This window comes from Nycticebus coucang, chromosome 15 (genome assembly GCF_027406575.1).
Source record: "Nycticebus coucang isolate mNycCou1 chromosome 15, mNycCou1.pri, whole genome shotgun sequence".
NCBI classification, from domain to species: Eukaryota; Metazoa; Chordata; class Mammalia; order Primates; family Lorisidae; genus Nycticebus; species Nycticebus coucang.
The window spans coordinates 83,128,260-83,153,174 of record NC_069794.1 but is presented as its reverse complement, the minus strand read 5'-3'; the positions used below and the strand labels follow the sequence as shown (position 1 = coordinate 83,153,174).

The 24,915-nt window shown below is 39.8% G+C and overlaps 1 protein-coding gene across 5 annotated transcripts in view; it reads right to left on the bottom strand.

Annotated features, from left to right (window-relative positions):
• The window catches only part of FRY (FRY microtubule binding protein), a 486,067-nt gene that overhangs the window by 41,143 nt on the left and 420,009 nt on the right, over window positions 1–24,915 (bottom strand). For all 5 annotated transcript variants that reach the window (XM_053563486.1, XM_053563481.1, XM_053563483.1 and 2 more), the window contains 10 exons: window positions 23,470–23,657; window positions 22,354–22,448; window positions 20,216–20,823; window positions 19,027–19,124; window positions 18,224–18,394; window positions 15,461–15,601; window positions 12,770–12,949; window positions 10,286–10,447; window positions 7,373–7,447; window positions 4,709–4,879 (listed from right to left, as the gene is read on the bottom strand). In XM_053563486.1, coding sequence (XP_053419461.1) covers window positions 4,709–4,879; window positions 7,373–7,447; window positions 10,286–10,447; window positions 12,770–12,949; window positions 15,461–15,601; window positions 18,224–18,394; window positions 19,027–19,124; window positions 20,216–20,823; window positions 22,354–22,448; window positions 23,470–23,657 — 1,889 coding nt within the window. The remainder of the gene's footprint in view (window positions 1–4,708; window positions 4,880–7,372; window positions 7,448–10,285; window positions 10,448–12,769; window positions 12,950–15,460; window positions 15,602–18,223; window positions 18,395–19,026; window positions 19,125–20,215; window positions 20,824–22,353; window positions 22,449–23,469; window positions 23,658–24,915) is intronic.

Genomic DNA, 24,915 nt, shown 5'->3' with positions numbered 1-24,915 from the left:
TTTTTTTTTTTTTTGGTGGAAAAAGGGGCTAACTATTGTGCTTGAATTTAAAAATATCTATTGCAGTGAGAAAATGAAAAAGAAATGTAGAAGAGACAAAAGTTCTGGGAAGAAAAGGAAAACCTAACATGTAAAGAAAGAAAAAAATAATACTATATAGAGTAAAAAAGAATGTGAAAATTACAGTGAAAAAAATACAAACATAGGTTCACAAAGCTAATTCTCTTGTACCAAACAAATGGATGGGTTGCATGAATTATCTTAGGCAACAATTCTGGAGGTCTCCCATACTGAATGTGAGACAGAAGTATAAGCCTGCAGAACGTTACAGACACCTCAGAGATGCTAAGCATCTAAGAGACTGCTGTACCAGGCCACTGAGATGGTTAATTTGGTGGCAGCTCTGGTGAAGACTTGAATCAATCAGGCATGAGAATAGGAAGAGAACAGGAAGGCAGGGAAAGCTTCCTGGCTTCTAAGTAAGCTTAGAGTAAGACCTGGCTGTCTAGAGGATGTGATTTCCACTAGAGGCAAAGGTGCTGTATTGATGTGCCCGGTGGTAGGGTTATAGTCTAGCCAAGTTAAAGCCCATGGTGACTAAAAGTCAACCAGGCAGCATGATACAGGAATAACCCTTATAAGAGAGTCCCCCTCCACCTTCCCTCTCCCCTAAATGCCAGATTTGTATTTTGTGTTACAAACAAAGTTAAAAGCCAGAACAGTGTTTTATTGCTATGCCAGATTTTCTATGTGTGAGACTACTCCAGACGGACAATCTGTATACGTCAGTTACCAGACTTATAAACCACTCAGGATTTATATTGAGATGGGGAAGGAATAATGATTGAACACTCTAGAAATGTTGGAAACACTATTCTTTGAAAAAACATTTTCATATTAGAACTCTGTCCAATGAGAACTGTTGAAGGAACTTGGGTGCACTATGGTCAAATATGTTCTCCAAAATGTAGCTACTTAGATCTAGTCTGATATACATAGATACAGCGTGATCATAAGTCAGTCTTTCCAGGAGGATCCTGTTTACTGCCCATTGTCTGGGCGTAATTATTATTAGTGTCTCCTTTTACTTGCAAAGGGCCCTGGTTTGGATGAAAACTTACATACTCTATAGAGATAACTTTTAATTCCTGGAAAACAAAATGATTGGATCAGAAGTATATAGGGTATATAATTAGATGCAGATTGTTGATTTCACTGCTAATAAGATAATTTAACATCAAAACCCATTCATTTGTACAACTTCCTAATTACAGACTGTAAGATTTCCATAAATCATATTTGAAAACTCATGCTCTCTCAAGAGATATAATCATGCAGCTTCCTAAACTAGACATGTAAAGTTTTTTTTTAAGTCTTGTGTTTCTATTTTAGAAAAAAATTTCATACTATAGCAGCCAAGAAAAATACCTCTTCTATCACACACATCTAAATGGATAAATGGAAATAGGCACGCAAATAAGCATACATGTACTAGAACGGAAGAAAAAGCAATTACGTTGTTATAAATCTGCAAAGATGCAAAACATCTACTGGCATATCTGAATTAAAAAGTAGTATCAACTTACCTGAAGTTCCTGGGTAGCAGATTGAATAGACAGAAAAACAAATAAAAGGTCTATTTAAAATGATTATATTAAAGATACTCAAGTGCGTCTGTCTTAGTTTTAACACAACAGCAACTAATAGTGCTAACAATATATACTTTTGTAGGTGTAACTTAAATAAAAAAGGTAAATATACACCAACCCCAATGGAAAAGGTCAGGCTTAAACATTAGAAGTGCCACCGCTTAGCAGTGAATGATGTAGCTGGGGTAACAAGTCATACGATTTTGGAAATAGCTATCCACTTCAGTGATAACTTTGGGTCTTCTCAACACTTTTGTTTTTTTGGAATGCCTAAATATTTTTTTGTGAGAAAACTGTTAAGTGTCATGGGAAAATGAATGAGGGTCATCAACTGGATAAAGGAAAGGTGATATCACCTGATCCTGCTCACAAAGTGAGGTGTTTGTGAACATGATCTGTTTACTGCCGATGTGCAATTAATAGCAAAGACACAACACTTTTTTCCCCTTTTTTGGAGACCGAGTCTCATGCAGTTGCTCCAGCTGGAGTGCAGTGGCAATGTCATAGCTCACAGCATCCTCAAACTCCTGGGCTCAAACAATCCTCTTGCCACAGACTCCCAAGTAGCTACAGGTATATGCCAGCCTGGGACCAGAAGAACTTCTGGATTTTTTTTCAGACTTTAGAATATTTGCATAACCATAATGAGATATCTTGGGGATGGGACCCAAGTTTAAACACAAAATTAATTTTTGTTTTGCCTACCCTTCATACGTATGTCCTGGAGATATATTTATATGGCATTTTAAACAATTTTGTGCATGAAACCAAGTTTTGACTGTGACCCACACATAAGATCAGTTGTGGAATTTTCTACTTATAGTGTCATGGTGGTGTTCAAAAGTTTTGGATTTTGGAGCTCTTAGGATCTCGAACTTTCAGATTAGGGATGCTAATTCTGTATTATTAAATCCATTTAATAGACAAAGAAGCAGAAACCAAGAGGAATTGCGTCCATGCCTAAGTTCCTATGGCTACATCAGTAGTGGAGTTGAAATTCAAACTTGGAGCTGCTAGATTCTGAATGTCCAAGCATCTTCACTCTTCCACTCTGTACATGTGTTAGAATCCCTTATTTTGATTTTATTGAAAAGCAGCAAAACATTCCCAAATGGTTTATTTTATTTGGATAAAATATACTCTCACCCCCTTAAGTTTCTTATAAAATCTTAATCCTAGAACATAAAATAATCAACCACTGTGATGTTTTAGCTGTTGGTTAGGACAATAGGGAGAAGTCAAGAAAGAAGGTCTATTATTCATTATTTCTTATCCCTAAAAAAATTAGTACAATGTTCATTTCTAAGTGATGGGCATGTCATGTTTTCCCCTTATTTTGATAGAAGTTAAATTTGTTAGTAGCTTTGACACTGTATCTGATCCCTCGCCTTACACCATTCCCGCTGGGTCACTTCACATAACATTTTTCTAGGGCTGACATGAGAAAATGATGCCTCTCTCGCTTCCTCAGTAGCCCCTCTTTGGTTTAACTTCCAGAGTGAAGCAGCCCAAGGTTGAATTCTAACTGAAAGTGAACGTTAGGTCAGAAGCCAGATAAGGGAGGTCATCTTTTGACATGAGCCGAACTCTGAGCTGGCTCAGAGACATTTTGAAAATATTCAAAACAGTTGTATTTTGCTTTACACATTTAAAACAACCTCACTGCATTTAGTGAATGCTTTTCCTATCACCAATGGTGGCTCATAGAAAACTGAGATACTTTTCTTTGGGTCTCTAACAACTCAAGGTGAAAATCAAGCTGGCACCTTAAGGAAGCCTTATGGTCAGTGCCTTTATACTCTTAAGGACTGGGTCTGCTAAATTTGTTTTCCAGGGAAGGAATCGTAGACGAACACATTGTTTATTCTGAGGATGTGATTCTCTCTTGCTGGCACAGACATCCAGGGTCATCAGTGGGTGAGAGAGGATGACCATGGAGAGCTCTTTGGCCTCAGCTGGATATAAACAGCAGCACGGACATCTTTTAGCATCATTTCCCAGTTTGAGGTTAGGTAAGGAGGTGTACATCCCTCCATTTTAATTATAGGATTGGCAGAAATCACTTGGGATATACACGTATTGTGCAGTCAGATATGAGCTGAGCAAAACCCAGGCCCCTTAACCAGGCATGTTTACCTGAGCCAATCTCACTTCAATGAATTGAGTTTTCGTCCCAAAGGCAACAGCAAAGACCACCTCTCAGCCAGAACACACAGCTCAAAGCTATTGAAATGAAGGTGACTGACAGGGTGATGCTCCTCCCTCCAATCTCTGTTTTCAAAAACTTGATTCATAGCTGAAAGCATTTTATTACTATGAGTATCATTCCAAGCCAATGAATCTGCATTTGCCCTGTTAAGACTTGAATTCAAAGAGGGACTTTACCTAACAATTGCAATCAGTGTAACCTGGCTTATTGTACCCTCAATGAATCCCCAACAATAAAAAAAAAAAAAAAAAGACTTGAATTCAGCTGCTCCAGGTACCTGGAACTTGCCACCAAAATAAAGCAGAGCAGAGAGCTCTCTTGTATTTTATCTCAAGGTTTAATGATTTCATCCAACAGCACAAAAATGCTGGATCCCTCCGGCTCTGGTCTCATATTGTAGCAGATAAGCTTTGAAGTACTTGAATTACAGCAGCTTCATGTTTGCAACAATTAAATGCTGAGCATATTTTACCCAGGTACCAGCGAACAGGCTCAGAACTAAAATGTTTTTGTGATTTTCTTTTTTTAAAGTTCACCTTTGGACTACACACACACACACACACACTCTCTCTCTCTGTCACACGCACACACACATGCACAGTCTTTGTGTGGTCATTAAAACTTAGCAATAACTTGGCAGCTTCTGCTATGGGCTCAGACAGGAAGGGTGTGTTAACTTTTCCCAAAGTTAAGCCTCTGTACTTTGAGTAAGTTGATTCAAAATAAAGTTTGCAGCTTTCCAAATTAAAGACCTTGTTACAAAAACTCATTATTTAGCAGGTAAAAAGAAACTGTTTCATTAGTTAAGGCAAAAGTTGAAGGGTCTATTTTTACAGAGACTATAACATACCTCTCCGTCCTCCAGCTCCACATCTAGGAAGTCAAAGTCTCTGAAGACTCTAAACTGCTGTTCACTGTTGGTGTCATCCATGTTCTCCTGTTCTCGGGCACCGTCCTCAGAAGACACCAAGCTCGTCTGGTGCTCAAGCAGATCCAAATCCCCACATGATGAAAAAATCACCTATGAATCAAAAGAGTCCTCTCCTGAGAGACTGTTCTTCCTTTGGTTGGTTGTGAGACAAAAAACTGCAATTGGCTCTTCACAGCACTGTATTTCCAGTACACACCTAATTCCTTAAGTGGGTATTTTTAGAATGTTCTTTTTCTTATTTATGTTGGACAGGTGCCTTCATTAAACTCGTTGCAAAGATGCAAGTCCGTGCACCAGGAAAATGTACAAGAGTCAAACTGCTGCTTCTTAATGAAGACTGGATGCTACATGCGCACGTGTGTGTGTGTGTGTGTGTGTGTGTGTGTGTAAAACTGATCATGGGTTCACAAAAGGGAACAGCCAAGAAAATGTTCCATGCTTCTGAACTGATGGAGGTTAGAAATTGTACACATTCACACACACACACCCCAAATACATAAAAATAACATTTTAAAAAGTACTATTGCTACCATGATACGTTGTTGTAGAATGAACTATGGGAGCAGATGATTTAATCCTTAGAGAGACAAAGCAGAAGCTGACAAGGAATAAGGAAGAGAAGCCAAAAAGTACAGTTACTTCTTCACTGAAAAGCAGTGGAGCCACCGTGCCCATAATTTATACTTAAATTCCTGTCCTGTTGACTTAAACAAAACATTCTTTACTTTAAAAATCTTAAGTAAGGGAATGTTTTCAAATTACCTTCTATGTTGAGGTTCTTTTCACCAAGCCATTTTAGTAGAACGTTGTAGAAATAATAAACTGCAAATGAACCTAAATGTTTTGCTATCAAGCCTCTACTGAACAGAGATTAATACTATATACAATTAATAGTATTCTTTATATAACCATTATAAAGTCTTCTTGAAAGGTAGGCAAATAGTTTAGAAGAATTTAAATACAATGAACATCTTTCAGAAGAAAAGAGTAATTGGATTGCAAGTGAATCTCTGCTTCTCTGTAGCCAGAGCGTGGACCTTGCGTCCTCATAAAATGGCTCGAAACATGCAGTTTGCAGAGCGCTTGCAAATGGGTATGAGCAATAAACAGCCTTGAAGACTAGTCAACTAGTCTGTGAAAGATGAGACACAAGAATTCTGATTTCCATAGCTAAATGCTTTTTCTTTCCTTCTTTTTTTTTTTGAGTCAGTCTCACGCTGTCGCCCTTGGTAGAGTGTCATGGCACCATCACAGCTCACAGCAACCTCAAACCCTTGGGCTTGAGCAATTCTCAGCCTCCTGAGTAGCTGGGACTATAGCCGTTAGCCACAATGCCCAGCTAGATTTTCTATTTTTAGCAGAGTCAGGGTCTTGCTCAGGCTGGTCTTGAACTCCTGAGCTCATGTAATCCACCTGCCTTGGCCTCCCAGAGTGCTAGGATTACAGGCGTGAGCCACCACGCCTGGCGAGTGCTGCTTCTCTTATTTGTAATATACTCCGGGTAAATTATGATTGTTAGCTGGAAAGGCCTCAGCACAGGGGCAGACAGTATGAATCTGAAGGAGAACATGCCGCCCACATGGTAATAAGGAATCGGCCTCGCTGGCTGTGATGTAGTGCAGAGGCAAAACACTCTTGTTTCTGTTGTGGGCTGTGTGGCTCTATCTGCTCTGTCCCCTCTGCCCTAACTCATGTCACAGAAGCAACTCCACTCCCTGATCAGTAACACTAAAAAGGAAACTTAAGTGGAGGCCCAGCTTTGCTGATGGCTGGCCGGGGTACTTTCCCAGATGATAACAGTTTGCACTTTTGCAAGTATTTACAAGCCTCTGCTATTTAACCTGCTCATGAGCTATGCTTGTAGATACACTTTGAAATTTCTAAAGTAGAGAGAATTTGTTTGCTAGTTCTTACTTTATTTTGCTATGTCTTTCTTGTAAATAATAAAGCTCCTGTGATATAGATGAAATAAATGTACTTGGTGAAATCAGCCTTTGACATTTTTATTGTTTTTGCTCTAATACACTCACACCCAAAATTTGAATTTTTCAAACTTTTAGAAAAGATTCAGAAGCTTACTTAGACTTTAATCATGCATTCATTCAAAATTCCAATGGCGATTTTTTTTTTTTTTTACTATAGTATCAGTAGAAGTTTATATGAGAAAAAAACATGATCTGTGAATAAAATAAGGAAATCACAGTAAGAAATGTGTGGGCAGAGAGTAAAATTACATCCAAAAAGAATGAGCATATATGTCATATGTGGTAGTTAGTACAGATTAGCATATATATTATAAATAAGTCTAGGCATATTTATTAAAAAAAAAGCAAGAAATGAAAAAACAATGAAAATGATTTGAGTATTCACAAACTGGAGAAAAGACAGGCAGCAAAATATTTCATGGTTTCTGAACTCAGTGAGATTAAAAACCACAGCACGGGGAGAACAACTTAGGGGTTCAATTAAGAAGAGATATCACACATTCCATTCCCAGGTGATTCCTCTGAACCATGTGACCAGAACAGACCAAACGCAAAAGAAAACCATACCAAAATAAGCTTGATACACGACAGAACTTACTGAGGGGTTTTTGCTTAATCCTACTTCTTGGCCACACAGAGAAAGGACGTGCACCAACTTCTCTTTTGTCCTCTTCTGGAAAAGAAACACAAGATAAGCTTTCACGATGGATTCCTGTGAACAAATGTGCCCTAATATTATAGCCGCTAGACACACAGGGCAGAGTGCTTAAAATGTGTTCAGTAAGAATTGAGATGAAAAAGACACAGAGACTTGATAGGGAAGAAGAAGGTAAAGTATCTCATTAATAATTGTAAAATATTGATAACATGTTGAAATAATAGCTTAGATATATTTGGTTAAGTAAAAAATGTTACTAAAATTAATTTTGCCAGGCCAAGTATGGTGGCTCACAACTATAATCCTGGGAACACTGGGAGGCCGAGGTGCGTGGACCTGGACTCCAGAGTGAGACTCTGCCTCTACTAAAAACAAAAAAATAGCCAGGCATTGTGGCAGGGTCTGAAGTGCCAGCTACTCGAGAGGCTAAGGCAAGAGGATCACCTGATAAGAGTTTGAGGTTGCTGTGAGCTATGATGCCACAGCACTCTACTCAGGGCGACAGAATTCTGTGTCTCCAAAAAAAAAAAAAAAATCTATATATATATAAAGTAATAACGTTGCCTGTTTCTTTTTTACTTTTTTTTTTTTTTTTGTAAAGACAGAGTCTCACCTTATCGCTCTCGGTAGAGTGCCGTGGCGTCACACGGCTCACAGCAACCTCCAAATCCTTGGGCTTAGGCGATTCTCTTGCCTCAGCCTCCCGAGCAGCTGGGACTACAGGCGCCCGCCACAACGCCCGGCTATTTTTGGTTGCAGTTTGGCCGGGGCTGGGTTTGAACCCGCCACCCTCGGCATATGGGGCCGGCGCCCTACTCACTGAGCCACAGGCACCGCCCTCTTTTTTACTTTTTTTAAAAAGTAGACTATTGGAAGATTTTAAAAGAGGCCACTATATGTTTCTACTGGCTAGTGGTGTTCTAAGTTATCCTGAGGAGTGTGTGTGTGTGAAAAGCAACCCTTAGGTTCTTCAGCGGATATCCATTACTTCCTCTGATAATCTTTTCTTGTACATTACAACCTTCAGTATTAGCAAGACTTTCCCTATACCTAAATTACATCTATTATGCTATAGCACAAGTCTATTTTCCTCAAATGGAGAATAGTTTTACTTTCTGCAGAATGAAATAATACAATTATTTTGTAAGCCATATCAAATCTTTCTCAACTTATTCTCCCGAAAGTTAAACGGATTCAATTCCTTGTGTTTTTCTTCATAAACCGTCTTTTCCAGCCCCTGAAGGAATGGCGATGCTTCTATAAACCATCACTTTTTAGAATGACAGATACAATAGGTGTCAGAATGATTTGTGAGTTGAGAATGAAAACAAAGAGTAAGCTGAGCCCAAAAAATGTTAATGTAGTTCAGAGATGGTCTTAAAGCAGTCTTCTGAATCTCTTTAAAACGATTTTTCTCCCCTTTTAATCTGATTTGTAACAGGGAAAGTACTAGGAGGCCAACAGCACTCTTAGATTTTACTTCTTAATGGAACTTGGTTCACTGCCTCCTTCTTTCCAAATTACAGCAGGGACAGAAAATATGGTGTCTATTCAAAATGAGAGGCAGGAGGACACTGCATGATGGCAAGAGATCTGCTAAACTATTTCCTCATGTCATAGAGGTCATTTTTACAATTCTAAGAAGGAATGACTGTGGAAGGACGTGGAATTGGACTGTACATTTTTTTTTTCTCTTTTCCAACAACTCAAATGAATACTCACTGAGAACCTGCTGTGTTCCAGCAGCCAAGATGCTGTGTGCTCCGTTCCCCTGACCCTCACCATGAAGGTGAGTCCTACTGGGCATGCAAACAAGAGTTGTTCCTGCCCAGCACCCTTTTTGCCTTCTGGTAACAGCAGTCCCTCTTTTTATCTTGGGAAAGGTTCCTCTCCCACTGAGTGGGGGTTTTGCTTCCTTCACGTGTCCTGAAAAACTTTTCTCTAGAATTGCTACAGATGTCAAAAGAGGGAAGGCCTCTGTCCTTCTGGAATCACCAAAGTCAAAGACCTTATAAATCCGGAGCTTCCAGAGGTCACTGGTACCCCCCCACCCCCCACAGAGAGAGCCTGGCTGGAAATGAAGTCAGAGTGCATGTGGGGTGGGGTGGGGGGACAGGGACGGAGACTTTGGGAGGGCACGGTGGGCACAGTGAGAAGGAGAGAGAAAGGCTAAGGATCTAGTTCTGGACATTTATGTATGAGCATCCAAGTGGGCTTGAAGCATGAGGCATGAGTTAATAAATTCCTTTTCCATGTAAGGTAATTTTTCAATCAGTTTTTGTCACAGGTCATTAAAAGACCCCTGAATAACGCAGGGGTTTTACTAGACAGTAGTTCCGACTGTATCAATACAGTGGCACAGTCACCATACAGCAAACACTGCCTGTCTGAATATGGTAGGGTGGGCTGTGATAACAACTACTGGGGACTGTGGCAGCACGCTGCCCTGGCTGTGTGTGGACACCACGAATGAAGTTCCTGCTCTGAAGACAGCAGGGTGTACAGCCCTATCGACCCTTTGGGTGTCCAAGTCGATAGAATTGGTTGTGAGAAATAAGGATGTGTTGTATGGAGGAGACAGGGGAATGGCAGAGAGGCAGGATTTCTTTAAATGCCTGCAGGGCTGCCGTGTGAAAGAGAGATCAGATTTTGTCTTTTAAGCCTTAAGAAAACCAGACCTCATGGGTAGAAGCAACAGAGAGTCAGGCTTCAACTCAACATAATGAGCTATTCCGAGAGAAAATGGATTCCCTTAAAATCCCGTTGAAGTGCTGAGACCAACAGCCACATGGGCAGTTGGGCTCAATGGGTCCCTAAACTCCCTTCCTGTGCCACAAATCTAGGATTATATACCTGAGAATACTGGGGCCTTTTCCAGCTTACAGGAACAAGGACATTGGAGTTGGAGCCGGAGGAAGTGGAGGATGCGCTCCGGGTGACAGCCATGGCTCTCGGCTTCCCATCACGCCCAGCAGAATTCTGCAGCTCATCGTACCGCCTCCCGATGATTGGCGTCTTGAGAAGAAAGAATACACATGTTCTTCTACCTCATAAATGGTTCTGTGGTGGATGGGACCACTCTCCCCCAAAACAACCAAGAATTGCTTATTTGATTAAAAATCAGATGAGAGAAGTTCAGTGTTAAAAGTAGATTCATTTTCCTCATGGGCAGGTAATAACATTTAGAAGCATTTTGCATCTTCAACTTTTTCCCACCCTCTTTAGTAGCAGAAAACAAACCCAACTGCTTATTCTTTAATATACTTTAGAAACCACTGATAAAGATTAGAAGCAAAATGCACAGTATTTCACTGTTTTAGCTTGAACAAATTTCTTAGAGCAAGAGACCAAAATTTCCTCCCTTCTTCCCAACCTTTAATCATCGATCTTTATATGCTCTCAATTTTTAAAAAAATGTATTTAAATTATTTATATCTTTTCAATTATTCAAATGAATGAGGTCAGGGTCAGGTACTTGGGCAATACTTGCGGAATTTCAATTCCTGGCTCGGTGTCTGTAGCTCAGCGGCTAGGGCGCCAGCCACATACACCGGATCTGACAGATTCAAACCCAGCCTGGGCCTGCCAAACAACAACTACAGCCAAAAAATAGCCGGGCGTTGTGGTGGGCGCCTGTAGTCCCAGCTACTTGCAAGGCTGATGCAAGAGAATTGCTTAAGCCCAAGAGTTTGAGGTTGCAGTGAGCTGTGATGCCACAGCACTCTGCCAAGGATGACATAGCGAGACTCTGTCTCAAAAAGAAAAAAAAAGAAATTTCGATTCCTGAGACCTCTGGGTAGGCAGCACTTTCCAAACTTTAGCCCCAACCAGGTTTCCTCCACAGATACCAGCTCAGGGGACTGACACCTGGGTGGTAATTCTATACCTGGCTGCTAAGGCTCATCATTCTGGAGCGGCTCAGGGGCTCCAGGTGTGAAGCTAACTGGCTACATGCTTTCTGTACGTCTCTGGAACAGAATAAACTCAAGTCTAAGAGTATAAAAAAATAGCTTTTCTATTTTTTTAGTAAGGTAAGTAAGGTAAGAAAAAAAGTAAGGTAAGAAAAAAAGTTAAACTAGTAAGGTAAGAAAAAAAGTTAAACTCGAACTAAGATCGAATTGATGTCTTAACTGTTTACAAACTAAATATACACGCAGACGCAGGAATCACAATGGCAGCAAAACATAGCTTATCCTGAATACTGAAATGATGAAAGATTAGTCAGAACTGTTGCATCAAAAACCCAACTTGATATAAGTTCTAGATATAATCAGATGTGATGATTTCTTAGCGAATATACTCATTCAGGAGTTTTGGAAATATTTATTAATGATCTATTATGCACCAGACACTGCCCCAGGCCCCGCTCATGAAGATGAACAGAATGTAGCTTCTGCTTTGGGAGTTTGTGGGTCACAGGGTTTGAGGCCTGAGAGCAAAGTTAATTTTTTTATACCTTCGACTTAAATAACTAGACCGGCTTCCCAAATGTTTGTTCATGAACCAGGGTAGATGACCACATTTAACCCTTTCTTTTCTTCTTTCTCTAGCTTAGGTCCCTGGTCCCTTTCTCCCTACCCTCTCATCCTGCTCTTTGAGACAAGAATTTAATTTTACTTGTTTACAGAGCAGTGTGGCTTCAGAAAGCAACCATGGAGGTGGATTCTGTATTCCTGCAAATGTCAGTGATTTGCTGGACTGGCTGTCATTTGGGGAGAAAGGTTGTGGATATAATGACATGATGTGATCATTGTCAGATAGAGGAAGGATGAGTGAGGGTCATGGTTTAAAATGCTTCTGATCATTCCACTTTTTTTTTTTTGTACAGACAGAGTCTCACTTTGTCACCCTCAGTAGAGTGCCGTGGCATCACAGCTCACAGCAACCTCCAATTCCTGAGTTCAGGTGATTCTCTTGCCTCAGCCTCCCAAGTAGCTGGGACTATAGGCGCCCGCCACAGTGCCCGGCTATTTTTTTGTTGCAGTTTGGCCAGGGCTGGGTTTGAACCCATCATCCTCGGCATACGGGGCCGGTGCCCTACCCACTGAGCCACAGGCACCACCCCTGATCATTCCACTTTTAACATCTTGAAAAAAAATCAGTCTTTTATATAACAGAGGCTAGTTTCTTTCTATTTTTAAAAGCTGCCAATTGAGAGCCCCAGTGAATATGACACTCGAGGTATTCTTTAAAAAGCAGAACCTAATTGAGGCCTTATAGCTCTTCATTTACTAGAAATGTGAAATAAGTCTAGTCTTCTCCAGGCAACTACTTTTGACTTTTGCCACCATAAATTTAAGCTAAAATTCACAGAAAACAATTGACCAAGCTAAGTACCTCTGAAATATCAAAGTGAAAGTCCAGTGTTTTTCCAGGCAATTCCTTAGAAGCACTAGTCCACACTCGATGTATTTCTATTTTTGAGAGGTCACTGTGCTGGTATGAAGGCAAAACGAGGCTGGCAGACCGAGAAACTACCAGCTTCAAGATATTCAAAGCTTCTCTCCAGTGAACACTCTGCAGGAAATAAAACATTCAAAGATTAAACATAATTTCATTTTTTTAAAGCTCACATATTGCTACTGAAGCTTCTTATGACCAGTCTGAATTCACTGACTTAGAACAGTGCAGGAGATTCTGTGATAAGAAAAAGGCAAATGACATAAAAAGGTAATTCGTATATAAAATGAGCTGCATTTAGTGAACAAGTAAATAAAAAAAAAAAGATCATTTTGTCCATATTCAAATAAATAAGAGTCTAAGCATACAAAGTAACCATTATTCCTAATGAGGCACCTCTTAATTTGGCAGGGAAATTCCTCAAAATCTTCCCCACCCCCAGTTTCCATCTGCCTGGTCCTCCTCCCAGTTTCCTGGTTCCCCAAGCTCTATTCGCTCCCAGGACACCCCGATATCTTCCTTCGGTTCTCTTTTTTCCTCACCTGTTGTCTTCCTGATTTCCTCACCCAGGAATCTGGAAGCCTCACCTCTTCTCTTTCCCTTCCTCCTGGCAATTCGTTCCCGCCTCTCCATTTCTGCTGGCACTGGTTCTGCTGAACACTTTCCTACCTTGCTCACACTATTTCAACGGTGCCTTAACTGGTACTGTGCTTGTACCTCTGTTTAAGTCCCTGGGATCTAGATAGAGTGATCTCTCTAGAAATCTTCAGACCAAGCCACTTCCCTGACTTAACTCCCTCAAGGGCTCCCTCCAGTGGAGGGGTAGAGTCCACACTCCTGGATCTCCGCCTGCAGGGGTCATCTGCCCCGGGTGGGTGACATGTGACAGCTGGAGTCCCTCTAACCAGGCAAGGTCTCTATCCTCTGTGACTTCATTCATTCTATTGCTTTATCCTAGAATGCCTTTCCTCTCCTGATGTGAATGGCCACATCAAATTCCTATTCTTCGTTTATTTAAGACTCTGTTTTACCATCTTTGTTTCTCTGACAATCCTAGTCAGACTAAAGTGCTTTCCCCATAGAAATCAGAAACACAGATGCACCAACTTGATAAAAATTGTTATTATTACTTTTTTGCCTAGGTTTCACTGCAAAGCACATGAAATAGAACATACTTTCTTTCCTATTAAATTCAGCACACAGGAGGTAGGTCATGGTCTGAAATTGAAATAAGCCACTATTCAAGGCAAGACATTGCATATCAGAGATGATCTCCAGGCCTAAGACACAATGGATGCCCTAATAAAACAACGAGATGGGGCATAGGGTAGTAGAAAGATGGGATTGGCCCCCATCTCCTGCGAGCAAAGTAAAGTGAAAAACGGTTCCGGAACCATCACTGCGTGTGGCACAAGTATTGGAACAGTATTGCTTGAAAAATGAAAAACTCATGCTTGGAAATAACTTTTAACAAGAAATAATTTTCTGTAAGTAATATGATTGGTGAAGTAAAAAGGAATGACCAAAATTTATACTGTGTGGCTCCGTCATTGAGTTTAAACCAGAAAGCACTTGCCCTTGAATTCTGTAATGCACTAACTACACTCCAGGAAGGAAATGGGGGGGGGGAGGGAGGCGAATAAAATTAGGAGAAAGAGGTGTTTCTGCTCTCGAGCTTGCCTTCTCCACATAAGCCCAGTGGCTCTGCACTGCCCCCACAGCCTGGGGCCCCCTTCCTCAGTCTGCAGTCCTGTTTCAAGTTAATTTACAGGCCTTCTAGAACTTGTTCTGGTCTGTTTGCCTTTTTGACATTTATTTTATTTTCATTCTTTGTCTTTTTTTTTTTTCTGGTAGTCTGGAGATGTTTCCTGGTGTTCACCAAGTGTCCTGCTGGGAAGGTTGCCTGGTACAATGAAACAAAAGCTCTGGCTTTGGAGCAAGGTGGACCTGGAGCCAAATCCCAACTCCACCCTTGACTAACTGAGGTCTTGAGGCCAGTCTCTTCATTAAAAAAAAAAAAGAAAAGAAAAAAAATTAAAGACTGCTTATTATGGAAATACTGAAATATGCACAGAAACAGAGAACTAGTGTAATGAATTCCCTTCCATTCTCCATCAACTAGTCACATCTTGTCATCTTGTTTTATTTATCCCCTCAACAGTTGCTTTTTTTTTTTTTTTTGGTTAGTGGAATATATTCAAGTACATTTATGTAAGTTCCTTAACCTTAGTTCCCTCAACTCTAAAGTGATGATTTTAACTTATAAATGACTCTTCACATTTTGAAGAGTCAAGTCTAGAACCTGGCACACTTATAAATGCCCTCTCCTTCCTCCTTCTCTGAAATTGGACACTGAAAATAAGACCCTTCCCCTGGCCTCCCAGACTGTGGCCTCACGAGGAAGAGATGCGTCCTTTGCAGGCATGGGAATGTGCCAAGCTCCTGTCCCACCTCTCTCCTCAGAGTACTGCTCAGGGTGTGGTCAGCAACCGCTCCTGACCTCCTGTGCTGTGTCAAGGAGTGAGTACACAGTCCAGCACCCAGAGAGCTTTGCTTCCCGGTGAGGCACAACCTCCTTCTTTCTGGAATGACTCACTGATTGCCCAGTGAAGCTATCCAAATACTTACTTGCACGTATTTTTCAATGGTCTTCAGAACTTCTACATTAAATTGTTTGACAGGCACTCCGGAAAGGTCCATGTAGCTGAGCAGACTGTGGATGACCTGGAGCAAAGGCTGCTGCACACTGGGGAGGCCTTTCTCCAGCAGCTGCGGGGGCAGAGCACAGCCGCAGTCAGTCACTCATACACCAGACCTTCCATGGAGGAACCCACCTCTCCCAATACCTTTATGATTGTGTAGTTTTTTAAGAGGGGAGAGAAAATCATAACTAGGAAGAAATGAAGATGTTATTAAAAGCTATTACGTGGGGAGGGATGAATACATGAATATAAAATTCACACAACAGAATATAAGGGAATAAAGCACAAAAGGGAAGTTTCAAACACCATAATTATCAAGAATTACAAATTCAAACAAAAGATACGGTCTATCTGTTGTCAAACTGGCAAAGACTAGAAATGGATAATATTCAGTGTTGATGAGGAGATGAAGAAATGGGTATTCTTCCCATCAGGGGAAATATAAATTGGATAATTTGGCAAAAACCTCATAAGAGCACTAAAGAGGTCTTTATGCTTCGAAATAGTAATTATACTTTTAAGAGTGTTTTCTAAACCAGAGACAGGTACTAAGATCTCTGTACAAGATTTCGCCATGGCATTATTCATAACAGCAAAAAACAAAACCATACTCAGAACAAGAAAGCTCTGTAAGCAGTTTAAATACTGAACACCAGGGAAATGCATATATAAGTTCAGAGTAAATTACATAATGAAATACCATGCAGTTAATGCCATGGCATTTTTTTTGCAGTTTTTGGCTGGGGCTGGGTTTGAACTTGCCACCTCCGGTAGATGGGGCTGGCGCCCTAACTCCTTTGAGCCACAGGTACTGCCCAATACAATGGCATTTTTAAAGATAAATAAAAGATATCAGATGATATTAAGTAAGAAACAAAGGATACACAATTTCTATGTGTTAATAATAGAAAATGCCAATATTGACGTCAATGGGAGTGTTATACAGAAACATCCTCGGAAAGAAATACAAATGTCTTAATAGTATTCCTATAATTTGCGGTAATTTTTCTTTTCTTTTTAAAAACTTCTCTGTACCTTTTATACTTTCTCTTATGAACATGCACTGCCTTTGTAGTCAGGAAAAAAAATCAAAAGGAAAGCAAACTAATGAGAAAATATAAATGACAGCTATCACAGTAAGTTCACTGTTCTAAATAAATAACTGACAGAAATGATTCTAAGCCTTAAAATTCCACATCGAAAGTGGTCAAAGGAAGTAACTGACTGGTTAATCCATGAAACAGTTACGTAAATCTGTGGGAAAATGTATATCTTCATTAGAAAAGAAATATATAATGAAAATAATTTGAAAGTATGAATAAAAAGCATTAAAGGTGAATATACATAATGATAAAATATTGCGGGGATATGAGAAAACAGTAATATTTATACCTTATTTTATAGTCCTGTAACTTGGGGAAGTCTTTGTGAAGACTAATAGCTCAGAAGAGTAGAACTACACAGCATATCCATGTATCCATGCAATCGGACTGGATAGTTCTACTTTGGGAAAGGTAGAGGCATTTGACATTATTTGATAAAACAGCAGCCATTGGATCGGCTGTCCCAGTACTTCTCTTGTGCTGAAGACTGTATATGTTTGCTTAGTAAATCTTGTAGGGACAGGTATGACCAGGTAATTATTAAAAGTCTCAAGGTGGCACTTATAAGAGGTCCTTTAAAATGTCAGTGATGTGGTTATAGAAAGAGCAAATGAATCCTGGGTTGTCAATTAAGCCCACATATTGCTGGTCAGGAGTGCAAGTCAAAAGCTTGCAGGATCAATTATAAATGTTGATGGATGGGACATCTACCCTCTGCTAGGTAGACAGTTTCAAGCTTGTGGACCCTTTGAGAAAATGGCTGATTTTTTTAACCTATCCGACATCTAGGTTGGTGACATTAACTAAAAGGAAAACTAGGACAGACTGTCCTCATGTCTTCTAACAGGTCCTAGAAACAGGCATGCATTTCCTGGAAGGAAAAGCCACATGAAAGTGCTAAAACAAGGTAGCTGTTTTAGCTGCTGCCAATTATTTGCTTCATAGACTTCGTGACCTTGTGCATTAACCTTGGGGACCAGAGATGCTAATGAAATATATTTCATCTCTTCCCAGCATGCTATGGAGTTCTAGCACCAAGGAACTCAGAAATCAGGGTGGGGGTTGTTACGAATGTGCTAGAAACACATTGTATGGTGACAAAAATACCACTCCTGTTTTAAAAATAAACAAAAAAGTGAAGACAAAAAGTTGATGTCAGAATGTAGGCATTCTTTGTTAAGTAGTTTGAACACAACAAGCACAGTGACTACCCAGAGTAATCACGATGCAATTGCTTCCTCTCTGCCACACACTGACAGGCATCAATGTAGAACACAGGTCTTTAAACTTTGGGGTAGGCTAGGTTTAGGTTCAAAGGTTGGCCCTGCTGTCTTAAAATGACGACAAATTACTTAACCTGGTTGAGCCTCAGATTCTTTATTATATGTATATGTATTATATGTGAAATATGTAGATATTATTATCTACATTACTGGGTTGTGAGGATTTAAATGATTTCCATTAGCATCTATAATAATATATAACGGGCACTCAGTAAAGGGAAGTTAAGAGTGTATTACCAGCTTGATATAAATATTTTACCCATGGAAGCTATGATACATTTTATCCTTAACTGAAAAGCTTACCTCTGCCAGGTAGGTGACCATATTCAAGGTAATGTCAGCATACGCTTCATGAAGGTATCGGCAAACCACATTGACCCACGTAGCACAGTCCCTTGTGTAGCTGTGCGTTTTATAAAGAGTCATAACGTGGGCAAGATTTGAAAGTTTGGGGTTCTTCTCTTCCAAACAAACCTTTTAATATAAGAAAATCAATTAGGGGCCTCTGTGCCTTTTCTTTGCTTCAACAACGGGGTCCCCTTCTCTTACCCTATAGACCTATCTTTCTCCTTGTCAATAAACTTTGTCTCATATTTGCCTTACTTTGGGCTGTCTATTCATTTTCCAACCAAGAGCACTCCAAGAAGTGAGGACGTAGGCACCCAACATTTTAGATTTACAAGAAGCAGCCGGTAGCCCCCAAAGTTGTGTACAGTTAGTTAATAAACCTTCCTTTTCTTGCTAAAAAAATAAATAAATAAATAAATATGGATATCATAACCCAAACAAGAAATAAATGTTAGCAATTTCACCGTAAGTTCTGGCAGTCTAGAAATTAGAATGATTTACTTTTTGGTAGCTACAGAAGTGCTTAGGTTGGCTAATGTAATTTTCACAAATTCTTTCCACCTGTTTTCTCAATAATGAAAGCAAATATGACAATTTCCATTAGCCACCCAAAGATGCACATTACTGGTGATATCACTCATTATTTCCAGTTTTTGAGAAAAGTATTGCCTTCTCTGGGCTTGATAATTTCTGTCTGACATTGTGCCTTCCTGACGGCTTGTACAGATCTGCCTGAAGTTTAGAACCATAACTCATACCTGAGCAATCCTTTCAGCTACATCCTTACAGAACTGATTGGGATTTTCGAAATGCTGAATCAGCTGGGGCAGAAGACACAAGACATTCAGTGGAAACCCTGGATTAGAGAAGATACAACAGAGTTAGCTGAATACAGGGTCTTTTAACTGTTAACTAGGGGAAGGAAAGTTTTAAAGATTTTATTCTGAGGTGATGCAAAAACAGTCTTTTGAAACAGTTGAAATATGATCTAATATAAAATCCAGAAAAAAGGTACCACAGTTTCACCAGTTACAAAGAAACACTGAAAGAGATTTGTAATTTTAAGATACAGTGGTTATATTGCTACGATCTGTGTGTGAATAAGGATGACTGGTCCAGATATTATCGGCACAAATTAAACTGAACCAAAGCACTAGTTTGAAATTTTTATTAAAAAACATACAGTAGAACCTCCATAGCTGACCACCTCCCTACATTGATAACCTCCTTAAGCTGATCTAATTTTCACAGACGGGACATGCACCACATGTACGCATCAGTACAGTACACCTTGTTCCTTATGGTGACCACCTCCATATGATGACTAGTTTGTTACAGTCCCTCGGGTGGTCAACTTAAAGAGGTTTTACTGTATTTTAGGAAAATTGATGTGAAAGGACATGGGCCAATCAATTTAGGTCTTAGTCATGTCATTGAGAAGACTCTTTATAATGAAGAGGAATGATTTAGTATGTCTGTGATAAACTCTGGCTTCGTGAAATGAATTCTGGGCCATATACTGTTATGTTAAAAATCTTGTTTGTTGATTGTGCTTAATGCAAAACAATAGGGAACCAAGAGAATTTTCAATAGGGGAAGAAAGGTACATAAAAATAAAAGATTTGAGAGGTAAGAAAAGAAGGGAAAGCACTTTTATAAGAGCAATTAAATAAATAAATAGTACCTGCAGTTTGATCTCAAAGGCATAAATAAATCACTGAAGTTTTACATATGAATTCTGCCCCTTTTCTGCTATTGTCTTCAAAATATCTTCTATAATATAATGAATACTTGCAGAGAATTTCAAGAAAAAAAAAATAAACTATTCCCAAAGGCCCATTTCTAAGCAGAATTGTTAAAACCAGTAAGTTCATATTAGCTCATTACACCAATGATGAGCACAGCCACCACCAAGAATTGTAAGAGAGTGAATGATGCTGGCTTTACCAATAGCTTGGGATGAATCCACCATGGGTATTTTGGACACCGGTGTCAGCAAACTGAAAAGGTGCAGGGTAAGGTCTGTGGTGGTGAGGGATGTGAAGCCTTTTAGCAGCAGCTGCTGCAACCCTGAGAAGTCGGCCCACTTGAGCTGCGCCTGGAGTTTCTCAAGTTTCTCTCGGTTCTCAGCTTTATCGAGCGGCATATGCGCCAGCAGTCTACTCAACAACCTTAAGGCCATGAGGTACTCAAACTCAAAATCAGACTCCATCAAGGCCACTGTGACCCAGAAGATGGTGGCCAGCAGGTTAGTGGGATGGTTTATGTGGGATGGGTCCGTGAGACTGTCTTTCAAGGAGGATGAGCTTCTGGTTTTTGAGGAGAGGCCTTGTTGGGTACAAGCCTGAATTCTGTCCAGGGTGGCACTTCGAGGTGGGTCAGAGGATCGGTCAACAACACCAAACTTCTTGGGCACAGAGAAGCTTCTTTGATGCCGGCTTCGTTCTGCAGTGGTGGTATTGCCACTGGCAGTTCCAGGATTCACGTTGAGTTGTCCTGTGCTCTTTCTGCTTGCTGTTAGTTTAGTGCTCGAGCTTAAATCTGGTGATGAAGAGCTGGGTATAAAAATATATAAGTTGAAAAGACTGTCAACATGCTTCAGTGAAAACCAGTCCTTTCAAGTCCTCTTGAGAAACATTAAAGGAGGGAAACCATTCTTTGGAAATACAACTCTATATTACTTTCTTTTTCCTTATCCTTAAACATACAAGCCAGGAAGCACAGACAAGAAACCCTTTACCAATAAAACAAAAACAAAACCCAATATTGACTTCCACTTATTGAAAGTGTAAAGAAATCAACAATTGGCCTTAAAGTTTGTTGATTGTTTTTGTTTGTTTGAATACGGGTAGGACTACTTATGAAATAAAATGTACCTGATAGGTGTAAACTTCAATAGTCTATTACGCGACCAATAAACAGAAGAGTTCTCTAGAAATTATGTTTTCTAGAAAGAAGTTAGTAAATATTCATGTCAAAAGACTTTTTTGGGTACTTATAAAAATTCATTAAAAATGATTTCTAAGTCTATTCATGCTGAAAAGATAAAACTTTCTTTCTTCCTTCTTTTCTTTTGGAGACAGAGTCTGACTTTGTCACCCCAGGTAGGGTGCCATGGCATCACAGCTCACAGCAACCTCAAAACTCTTGGGCTTAAGCGATTCTCTTGCCTCAGCCTCCCAAGTAGCTGGGACTACAGACACTTGCCTTAGTGGTCACCTAATTTTAGAAACAGGGTCTTGCTTTGGCTCAGGCTGATCTTGAACTCCTGAGCTCACGCCATCTACCAGCCTCGGCCTCCCAGAGTGCTAGGATTACAGATGTGAGCCACTGCACCCAGCCCCAGATAATACTTTTTATTAACATTCTTGCTAAATTAGTGCTGATTTAGATAAATCTGTAGGTTTACATCTGTAGGTATGTATGGTAAGTATGTATGATGTTAGTATTCACTCTGTAGTTACCTTTCCATAAACAATGTTTAACTCAAAAATGGAACAAGGCCCAGTGGGGTACAAGATAGTATTACTGATTTGATTTGAAGCAAGATGAGCTCAATTACACAGCAGAATATACAACTGTAAATGGTTTGAAATGGGTCATTAAGCATGGATAGGAGAACAACAAGGTGCCAAGGTAGTTAATTTCTTCTGGTAAAGTCAACATTTATTTCAACTGCTTTTATAGCAATGGTTCAGATGAGCTACAAATGCATTCATTTAAAGGATAATATTTAGTTTTAGTTTCTATTTACCAATGCAGTAAGTAGAATAACTATTACACAAAATCTGAAAAAATATTCCAAGACGTAAAAAAGAAAATTAAAAATCATTAATATTTGTATTATTTAGGGATAATATTTGGTGTCTATCTTCCTGACATTTAAAAATTCTTCTAAAACATGTGTGTGAATCTGTAGTAACTTCCTTTCTTTTTAACTTAAGAAAATATCATACATACTTTTTCAGCCCCTAAGTACATTTCGAAAATGAGATTTATTCTTTGTACTCTGCCCAAAGTCCAGAATCTCCCAAATAATCAGTACAGTATATCTGATTTTAAAATGTCATCAAGCTGATTCTCACCGGGATAACACAGTTAGGAGATCACTGTTCTTCAAGCAGTCGGACAAGTTATCCACAGCAGCCTCCAACGTAAGGAGTGCCTCCATCACATAACCCTGCCAAACAGGCAAAGACAGCATTTTGTCCTGCTTATCACCACTGTTAACTTCCTGAAGATAAATGTAATTCACGTAAACTTTATTCCAGTAATGTTAATATCATTGACATTTAGACATTCATTGCTGCTTTAATTTATGAAGTCTAAAAACAAATTTTAAGAACCACTTAGGAAATTTGGATGGCTTAGGAGTTAGCAGATAAGCATAAAGATTTTATTTCCCTAGGTCTGAGGGCTTCAACAGCTCGATTTCATTTGAAATCCAATGGGGACAGGGAGGCAAGCACTGCTCCCTGCTGAGGGGAGGAGGGCATTTCAAATACAGAATAGTGATATCCAAAAGCCAGAGACTGAGATGAGGTATAGAGAGTGCTGTGCATCTGTGGCGTTTTGGACAGCACTTCTGATGGCCAGAGGAGGAAAAGCAGGTAGAGTTTATTGGTATTTAGGCTTTTCTGAGAGGCAGAACATTTCTGATGGGAAAGAAGGGCTTGGCCTGAGAAGCAAAGCCTCTAATGCCCATGGCTTTCCATCTGCCCAGCTCCAGAATATCTGGGCTCTACCTATACGGTCTTCTGTGGCAAATACTCTCGCCATTCTGTCAGCTCTTCTCAGTCTACTGAAGGCTGACCACACAGGGAGGGGTGCTGCCCCATCCAGGTACAATGGGGATCCCTGCTCTGTGTGGGGAGACTGTATAACTGCATTCTAGGTGGGTGGCAAGAAGCCAAAATAATACAAAATAAACCCCTTACTGCCCACCAAATAAAACCACAAAACAACAAAGAAGGAGCCTCTAAGGACTTTCCAGTTGTTGGCTTACCAAAAGGAGGTAAGATCCATTATTAAATATACATAGTATTTAATTTTTAGAACAACACTTTTTGGAGTTATTTTGCAAATATAACAATCACTCCTTAAAATCTTTTTAATGAAAGGCTCAAAGAAGGTTAATTCTGATCATTGAAATAAGAAAGCTCCTCCTCCACAAGCCCAGTGGCCTCCCTCCCCTTCCATACCTGAATCTCATCTCCATGTTCTCCGATCACTTCTACCAGTCTTGAGAGAAGGTCAGATAAGGCGTGTGCTGACAGAGGTTGCTTGAGGGCCCTGAATATCTGGAAGGACCGACCTGCATAGTGCCTTGAAGAGCTTGCAAGGGCTGTCTGCAACGCAACTTCACTTAAGTGTTGCTCCAGGTGGAAACCTACGGCAAGAAGAGCCCGGGAAGAGGTCAGCCTCTCCTCTGCACACCCTGAAGCATCACAGTGACTTGTAAGTTTACAACAGGCCAACTGCACAGAGCTACCTTGCAGGGGGACTTATTTGAAAATCACCTGTTTTAAAATAAAATCAAATCGTAAATAAATCTTGGGGAGACACAATGTAGTAGAAAGAGGTAGAAGTTTCAGAACAGTGTTTTTCAACCTCTTTTATCTCATGGCACACTTGAACCTATAGTTAAACTTGCGTGGCACACTTAAAAATCATGGTGATCCAAAAAAAGATAAAAAAAGAATATACTTACTGTGCTTTGAACGTCTCTTAAAAATAATTTAATTAATGATCTTTAAATTTTCCATGGCACACCTAAGATCTTCTCATGGCACAGCAGTGTGCCACAGTACAGAGATTCACTGCTTTAGAACAAGATGGTCCTGGTTTTGAATGAGGGGCTTTTTAACTCTGGGAAACAAATTCATTCTTGGTGAGCCTGTTTCCTTATCTTTAACTTACATGTGATAACGTTTACCTCATAGAGTTGTTGGGAGAATTAAACAACTTCTGATGTGTCTAACCCAGTGTCTGACACATTAGGTATTATTATTTATTACCCTGCTATTTTTCTATATTATTCTTCTGTTCTACTTTTTTATGTAGAATACTTTCATTCCTTTTTTTACGTAAGAGAATTTGCTAGTGGCTCTACAATTCAAACACAACTAAGGACTGTGCCAAAGTCTTTGCTCTGTAAATACGCAGATATTGAAATGCAGACGCTGCAAAGAAAGCAGACATAATTTAAACTTTTGCCTGAATACTTATTCTTCTAATAGCATAAAGGTAACGTCAGCTTCAGAAAACCATCTGATCAGACGGGAATGAAAATATAAGACAAAGCTTATATTATATTAATATAATTCTGAATTCTGGGTCACTGAGCTGTACACTTGCTGTGCTTCTCTGCATGGAGAAAAACAGGCTATCAGAGTGAAAGGACTGAGTGCAAACAGTGATTTGGGCTGTCTCCATGATCCATAGGCTGTCACATGAAAGTGGAACAGAGGGGACAAATAGATTATATGAGAAACTGTTCCTGCAGAGAAAACAGAGGTGAACTTGAAAATAGACTTCAAACATATTCAGGGTGCCAATAAAGGATTAAATCCATATGGGCAGTTCATCATGTCCAAATGGATTGCCCTTCAAAATAATATATTTATTTTTCTTTCTTTTTTTATTAT